Source organism: Electrophorus electricus, chromosome 6 (genome assembly GCF_013358815.1).
Source record: "Electrophorus electricus isolate fEleEle1 chromosome 6, fEleEle1.pri, whole genome shotgun sequence".
In the NCBI taxonomy this organism is placed as follows: domain Eukaryota; kingdom Metazoa; phylum Chordata; class Actinopteri; order Gymnotiformes; family Gymnotidae; genus Electrophorus; species Electrophorus electricus.
In genome coordinates this window covers 29,225,014-29,233,762 of record NC_049540.1, presented here as the reverse complement: position 1 = coordinate 29,233,762, position 8,749 = coordinate 29,225,014, and the positions used below count along the sequence as shown (strand labels likewise).

The following is an 8,749-nucleotide window of genomic DNA, read 5'->3' as shown; positions in this document are numbered from 1 at the left end:
TCAGATGTATGTACTTTACCATAATTAGGTCAGTAACACTTCCTGTTAGTGAGATGACGCACAATGGCCTCACACTAAGTCATCTAGTCTGCCTGCACCAGGCCACGGCACTTTCTAAGCCCTCTGCTTTCATCATAGATATTCCTCATGTCCCTTACACACATTCTCATAACCAGCCTACTCATTCTGGTGATTTGATCTGGTATTAGCATTGAAATGAAGGGACTAAACTCACACAAGCTCTCTCTCTCGCTCTCTCAAATACACACACACATACAGACTCATTTATGCTTTTATATTTCTGTACAGTATTTGTTTAATTATACAATTCCACAACAATACTGTCTATTTTTTTATTCATGTACAGTGCTGTCTACACTGCTCAGAGAGACCAACAAACTAAGTTTGACTCTGTGAGTGAGACTCTGGAGGTCTGAGTCTGTGTGATTATCCTTTAGCGTTGCTCAGGAATAGGTAAGGCTTCTCAATCAGCACAGTCAGCACATATCCCAGAACTACAGTCACAACCATGTGGCTTAGGAACAGGTACAACTGGAGCAGGGAGAGAAAGACAGACAGACAGAGAGAATGTTTAAGAGCGACAGAGAGGGAGAGACAAAGAGAGAGAGAGAGAGAGAGAGAGAGAGAGAGAGAGAGAGAGAGAGAGAGAGAGACAGAGTTAACATATCTTCTGTTAGGTACCCTTTAGCCATTAGTTAATGTTAGTTCATCTTTGTCTTTTGTTTGTCACATGGAGGCATGCCATATGTTAGTCTACAGTAGCATTCAGTTCAAACCCGCCAAGTTGTTTATTTACATGTGACATCACAAGTGTAGCAGAAGACTTCAGCGTCCCCATCATCCAGGGACTCTACTCCTCTCTGTGATTAATCAGGATCCTTGGTTTTACTCTGTAGGTCCAGTAGATCTCCAGTCCAGGAGACAGAGAGAGAACAACTACGACACTTTTCTAAGTCATTTTGGATAAGAGAATCTGCCATTAACCTAAACGTACAGATTATCATCTAGCTGCTGTACAGAAGGTTTTCATCTCCTCTCTAAACTCTATACTGTTCATTTCAGGGACTCTGGATTTGAGGTGTTTGTTTAACTTATATACTCACAAAGTTGAGGTCGGTATAATGCATTGAGGTTTCCTGTTTGCCATTGAACAATAAAATTAGAACCGGGTGAACCAGATAGCAGGCGAAGCTGATGTTCGACAGAGGAGTCCACACCTTCATAGACAAAAATGTATTCACAAAACCTGCACACACACACACACACACACACACACACACACACACACACACACACACACACACACACACACACACACACACACACACACACACAGAGATTCCTCATTCCCCATTTCTCATTCTTACTAAACCACCACTATACACACACCTCAACCGCTGCACACACAGACTTCTTTGCTAAACATGCTTACATATTAACTATTTATATCTTGTTAATCTCTTAATGGCTTGTTAGTTGCCATTAATACTGTTATTGCTGTTTTATAATAATTATTATAATTATTATTGGTGGTGGTATTTTTATTATTGTTTTTGCAGCTACTAATTGTTTTTTGACTATATTAAAGTATATACATTTTCTAAAACTAAACTGCCAGTGTTTTGGTAATGTTGTACATCACACAGTCATGTCAAAGCCATCTGAGCTGAACCACAAGAAAATTAAAACACTGGCTTTCTTCAGTAGTAAAGACCTACAAACACCTACAGTGGAAGGGACAGAGACAGGCAGAGATACTCTCTCTCTCTCTCTGTCTCTCTCCCTCTCTCTCTGTCTCTCTCTCTCTCCCTCTCTCTCTGTCTCTCTCTCTCCCCCCCTCTCTCTCTCTGTCTCCCTCTCTCTCCCTCTCTCTGTCTCTCTCTCTCTCTCCCTCTCTCTGTCTCTCTCTCTCCCTCCCTCTCTCTCTCTCTCCCTCTCTTTGTCTCTCTCTCCCTCTCTCTCTCTCTCTCTCTCTCTCTCTCTCTCTCTCTCTCCCTCCCTCCCTCTCTCTCTCTCTCTCCCTCTCTCTCCCCCTCTCTTTCTCTTTCTGTACCACCGTAGCCTTCTTCACAGGCCAGAATGATCCAGACCAAAGCGAGAGCCCACACTGAGCGATGCAAGCCCTGATACACAGCACGGGCCAGAGACACGTGGGGTGGGACATCCTTCAGAGCGTAGGCCAACCCCACCAGCAGGGCCATGGCAGACAGTGAGCTGAGCCAACCAGCAGCAGCCTGCCACTGAAAAGCAGAAACAGGGCAGTGAGGGAATTTTGAGGCCAACATGATGCATGTAAAAGTGTCTGTAATGTGGCTGTTTAAAGATTACTCAGGTAACCTGTGTGCCTCATGCTGTCTTTACAGCAGGGCCGCATGTAAGCGTCAGCGCACTGATTCTAAAGGCTACAGAAGGATTCAAATATCATTACCCACTCACTTATCTCTAAACCACAGGAACGGACGCACACCGTTTTCTCTATACAACAGTGCTCAAAGTGCACATACAAATATAAAATACAAAAATAATGTTATGGGTCATTATCATTTTCAAGCATTTCTAATGACCTTTGTGGGGGGTTTCTTTCATTCAGGATATTGCATCTATGTACAGGGCATTCCATGCCGTATATACAAAGGTACATAGATCACAGCAACAAACGCAAAAGTGAATCGCATTCATAAACAGGAACAATTCTCATTTCTGTTTTCTAAATAAGAACATTTCTCTTGTTGGATCATCAGGTAGATGTTAATGATGTTAAAAGTCTGAGCATTACCCTGTGTTTCAGAACGCCTTCTGTTTTTGTTGTCATGTAAAGTCCTGCTAGCATGCCAAGCAGGTATGGACCATATCTGGTGTACGGCTTGTTGTAGTAATACTGAAAGTAGTTCTCATGTGTCCTGAGGAGAAGAAACAAACAGACAGACAGACAGACAGCCAGGTGGACAGACAGATACAGAGACAATGACATTCAGTAAATCAGTTAAATCAACCTGGACACTGATGGACAGAGAGACTCGGGTATCTGCCGATTCTGTGGAAAAAACTTCCATATTCTTTGGTTTGACTTAATAGCAAAGAACTTTCTCAGAAATGCACGTGGAAAGGATTGTACGGACCCTGATGAAAACCACAACACGATTTGTCCCTTTCTTAACTAGGGAATCCTGACTCAGGACCTAGTAGCTACTGAATCAAGATCTGGGAGGTTCACACTAACCTTGCATGAGCCTTTTGGGAACATGTCAACACCTGCAGCACTAATCCTGAAAACAATAAAGACCAAACTCTACATGCTAATGACTACACGCTTTTCTTACAGTGTGGTGGGTTGGTGTACAGGCAAACACAGCACTACTGTGACCATGGCACCAGCCAAGACAGATGTCACCAACAGCACTGTTGCCACGGCGACCATCACACATTTGTTCCTGAAAATGTAAACAAGCAACAAGAGAGCTTAACATGTCATTATACCAAACAGAGAGGACTAAGAGTTCAAACAAAGTGTTTTATCATTATAAGTGTCTCTTTTAATGATCAGATCACATTTGGATGACATGACAAGGATACAAAAGAGCGGCACTCACAGTCTATAGAGAAAAATGACCAAAGGTGTTGTCACATAGAACTGGAAGTCAATAGAGAGATACCACGTCCAAGGTGCGCACTTTAGTGAAGGGCAAAACACACACACACACACACACACACACACACACACACACACACACACACACACACACACACACACACACACACAGTAGTGTTCCTTTGTGAACACTCATCAAACATTTTCAGAAAGGGTTTGTATTTTTATTGTGTTATGCAGTTGCTCGATATCCTGCTCTAAGCCTGAGTTTAGTATGGCTTTTAGAAGCCTGTGAACTGCCATGTGTTGGTTCACTGGTGCACACATTATGATGGTGAAAAGGTTTGTTAACAAGCGTACGATGTCTGTGATGATGAAAAGGTTGTTAACGAGCCTATGATGTCTGTGATGATGAAAAGGTTGTTAACGAGCCTATGATGTCTGTGATGATGAAGAGGATTGTTAACGAGTGTGTAATGTCTGTGATGGTGTAAAGGTTTGTTAACGAACATACAATGTTTGTGATGGTTAAAAGGTTTGTTAACGAACATACGATGTCTATGATGATGAAAAGGATTGTTAACGAGCATATAATGTCTGTGATGGTGAAAAGGTTTTTAACAAACATACGATGTCTGTGATGGTGAAAAGGATTGTTAACGAGCGTACAATGTTTGTGATGGTGAAAAGGTTGTTAACGAGCAGTAGATTAGACCACCAGTACTTCTTGCAGGAGACCACCTCGTCCTCAGCTATGAACCAGAAGACCCCTCTCTGAAGCACAGAGAACAGTGCAATGATCAAACACACCATAAAGAGGTGCAGTGGTTGGACCCTGAATGATACACACACACACACACACACACACACACACACACACACACACACACACACACACACACACACACACACACACAGACACACACACACAGACACACACACACAATCAAACATCAGTTGTGAGAGCTAGCATGGAGCATTATAGGAAGTGATGTAATACACCAGACCTCTTGAACCGCTTAAAAAGGAAGTAGGCAACCAGGCGGAGGCTGAGAATGTCTCCTGACCTCTGGATAGAGCTCAGAAGGGATTTAGCACTCAAGAGACCACTGACATTAACAAACAAACAAACAAATAAATCAACATATTAGTAAAATCAGAGCAAAGTCATTTAAATGTGACTTAAATGTGATAAAAACCCAAGAAACAGCCATCAGCTGAACCAACGGATCACTTTGTAATGATCTCACCCAAGTAGCAGGAAAGTGTCCACAGCCAGGTAGACAGGACCACTGAAGGCAAACACGTACAGAGGGCTGCTGGCCACAGTCTCTTTCCACCTCTTACTGTTATCTGAGAGACACAGTACAAACAGTGGACTTATCCCCATAGCCCCAGCTGCCTACTGGAAACATAACCAGCGCTTTACACCTAATTAATAATAGTTATTGTTATTCAAAATGAAGTATGATCATAAAAATAATATCTATTATTATTGTTATTTGTCACGACCACCCCTCCCTGGCGTCACGGTTCCCATGGCAATGCTGTTTGTTTTATTCCTGGTTCTGTTCGCTTGTGCTTCGTTTTGGTTTCGTTCTGTTCCACGCCCTTGCTTGTATCCCCGCCTGCAATTATGTTCACTTGTGTCTTGTTAGTCTTCAGCAGTCTTGGTGTTCAAGCCCTGTGTTTTCTTACTCTGGTTGTTGGTTATTTTGGTAATCCATGTCTGTTTGCTTTGGTCCTTCTGTTTGTTCAGTATATTTCATTTTTAATAATAATATCAATAATAATAATTGTTATTATTAATATTATCATTCTTCTTCTTATTATTACACTTGCTGTGTGATGTGTGTCCGGTGACATTCTCACCCAGATTGCTGTAGGCGCTCAGCTGCACTGTGTGACCACAGACGACCCACAGGAGGCTGAGGACACGGATGCCGTTCAGAGAGGAGAAGGTCACACCCACAGTGCCCAGGACCGCCACACTGCTAGCCTGCACAGAGAACGCCTGCAGATAGCTGACCACGCCACCTGGGAGGGGAGAGAGAAGGAGAGAGAATTAAATGTGTTAAAATAAGTGTGTGTTTGTGTGTATGTGATCACTTATATGTATTAAAGTGTGTGTGTGTGTCTGTGTATTAAGAGTATGTGTATTTATAAAGCTTTATTTTATATATTTTCCTTTATCTCCACGGGTTTACCGCAAACAACATAAAGAATTCAGTTATTTGCTCAGTAAATAGTTAATTAATTCATGTCAATTAATTGTTCCTATTTGAATTTGTTATTTCTTGCTATTTCACACAATTCGTGCTATTTGAGTTTGACAGAGTGAGAGAGAGAGACGGACAGAGAAAAGTCAAAAAGAGAGAGATATTGAGATAGAGGACCAAGAGAGAGAAAGTGTGCGCATGTGTGTGTGTGCACTCGCTAGTAACGCTTTGCTCCTGGTCTCTCTCTGCATTGATGCCCTGCCATGGTGAGGTGTCCTGGCAAGAAAATTCTTCTCTGCTGTGATTGGCCAGAAGGGCTCCGTAGAGGGCGGGATTTGAGAAAAGGGTGGAGTCGACCCCAAGCCTGACCTCGCCTCGCCTTCTCCACCTCATGACAGCCACATAGGCAGAAGCAGCAAGAGGTAGAGCCATCATCAGCATGCACACACACCTGAGAGACCAACACACCTGTGAGACCACCACAGCCGAGAGACCACCACACCTGAGAGACCAACACAGGCTGTGTTCACGGTCTTCAGTGGTTTACACCTGATGTTTCCTTTGCAGAAAGGTATGTGTGTGTGTGTGTGTGTATGTGTGTGTTTTACTCACAGGCAGACTATAGCGGACAGGTCGAGTGTAACATACGTGCTGACACACTGGGTCATTAATAAGTCCAGTGTGGGATCTGATAATAGCAGAGCTGGCACAGGAGATATGAGGGATATGTGACCCTGTTTAAATTTCTCTACACGCACACACACACACACACACACACACACACACACACACACACACACACACACACAGAAACAAACAAACATACATATATACACATATACACAAATACACACACAAGCAAAAATAAATTATGTCAAATTCACTGCAATACCAGAAATCTGCTATAGAACCTGAATCCAGTTAGTGGCTCACCATAGAAGACAAGTGTCTTCACCTCCTCCTCATCACAGGAGTCTGGCACACAAATACCCACAAAGTACTCTACTGCCCCCTGTGGGGCAACAGCAACGCAGTGTTAAGTAACCACTCAGAAACAAGCACCACGAGAGTGTGTGTGTGTGTGTGTGTGTGTGTACGTACCTGCTTCAGGAAGAGCTGGCAGTACTGTCCTTTGAACCCAGGGCCTTGGACAGACAGACACTCTGTCAGGGAGCCAACTTGGTTCACGTTGCCTCCTGTGACATCACTGCCTGGCTTTCCGAAGGCATCAAACACTGCTCTCACACACACACACACACACACACACACACACACAAGACACTTCATTCACCTCTGTGGTAGAAGCCACAGAGCAGCAGACCTGCACTCTTCCTTATTCAGTGTCACAGAGGTAGAAGGAGAAAGAAGGGATGTGTCCATGTTTACATCCCAGGTGCCGACCGGAGTGAACAGCTCCATTCACAGGTCCGGCTGGGATGGAATATCAGTGAAACACAATAACGCGGGAACTTTTACGAAGTTTAATGAATACAATATATTACTTTATACAGTGATGCTTAAATGTAAATATTTAATTTTGAATAATATAAAAGTTTTAGATCATACAACTCGGAGCAGGAGTTACCCGCTCTGGAGTGAAGGGTCAGCGCTCAGAACAGTCCCTACTCAGACGCACCTACTACAGCTGGCCATGGTCAGGAGGATTGAATGAGGGGTGTCGAAGCAGGGAACTCACCAAACCGTGGAGTTTGGACCTCAGACCCAGAGCTCAAAGTCGTTTTCAATGCACAGTCCTACAATACTAACCAGAGACTGCCGATGACACGGAGCACATCAGACTGTGAAGTGTGACGTTAGCACTTACTCAGTGCTGCGTATTCCTCGGGCGTGTCTTTATCCAGCTCCGTAAGGAAGGCGATGGTGTCCTGCAGGCATTTAGCCGTGACGTTGAGGGTTCGCACTGCGGGACCAGGAAGGAGGAGGCCCAGGATGGCTGACAGCGTGACAGCTGAACTCCCGGACAGCATGGCAGTGGTCTGATGTCCAACCTGTACAGCCACAGTGCTTAAATAGCAGGGAGGAGGTGAGCAGCGAGATGAAGATGTTGTGGTCACATGTTCCTCCGCCCTCGAGAGTCAGCGTGGAAATCAGGTTTCGCACACAGACGTCTGGATGTCACTACCACACCCAGCCGTCTGGTTGGCAATATGGCACAGGCGTTTGCTTATAGTGCTTAGAGCATATAGGGTATGACTATGTTACACGGTGCATCTTTTAGGTGCATTTTGAGTAAGGGCTGCGATTGGGTAGCACTTAGATATGAGAACACGGCAATGATTAAAACTGAGTTCTGGAATAGGGTTTACAGCAACATTTGAGCATTGAGTCCTAAAATAAAAACATAAAACAGCACTACTGTCACATCAGAGGATATTCTGGTCAATTTTTAAAAATCAGTTAAGTGCTTTTTGGTGTGATGTATCAGCTCAGATCAGCATGTGAGACCATGTGGCCACGTGACGCTCTGAAGAACAGGAGATCGTGGGGGAGGGGCTTTGGTCAAGTCCTCCTCAAATCACAGGTGACACAGCCTATAAATCACGCTGTTACCTGGCAACATCACAAACCAATTACGATCCAGAACCCCAACACCTGATCTGTGGGCAGGATCATTTGTTTCATACATATGTAGCTATAGTAACCAGACTCAGTGACCAACGGGAATTTCCATTACAGCTAAGCTCGAGACGAGGCACTCCGCATTAGCACGAACATTTCACTGCACACCTAAGTGTAGGCAGGTTTTGTTGGTTTGTTTTCTGAATTGTTTATTGACAGGAACATTTTTCTTTCTTTCTTTCTTTCTGTCTTTTTTTTACACAAGCATTAGACAATTCTACCAAACAGCAGCAAGACATTCTAGGAAACAACCACAAAAAACGGCCTTCTCTCATGCACA

At 43.8% G+C, this 8,749-nt stretch overlaps 1 protein-coding gene across 2 annotated transcripts; it reads right to left on the bottom strand.

The window, feature by feature from the left end:
- Positions 1-280: 280 nt before the first annotated feature.
- On the bottom strand, positions 281-7,870 carry oacyl (O-acyltransferase like). 2 transcript variants are annotated; one of them, XM_027021551.2, is made up of 15 exons: positions 7,655-7,870; positions 6,931-7,064; positions 6,763-6,841; positions 6,442-6,577; positions 6,048-6,280; positions 5,483-5,647; positions 4,861-4,963; positions 4,618-4,719; positions 4,280-4,445; positions 3,612-3,691; positions 3,342-3,452; positions 2,798-2,921; positions 2,075-2,261; positions 1,125-1,267; positions 281-552 (listed from the first exon to the last, which is right to left on the bottom strand). In XM_027021551.2, exons 1-15 carry the CDS (start codon positions 7,815-7,817, stop codon positions 448-450), a joined length of 2,031 nt encoding a protein of 676 aa, XP_026877352.2. In that variant the 5' UTR covers positions 7,818-7,870; the 3' UTR covers positions 281-447. The 2 variants fall into 2 exon arrangements, with proteins under 2 accessions (XP_026877352.2, XP_026877353.2); XM_027021552.2 differs by having other exon boundaries at positions 1,125-1,238.
- Positions 7,871-8,749: the final 879 nt, after the last annotated feature.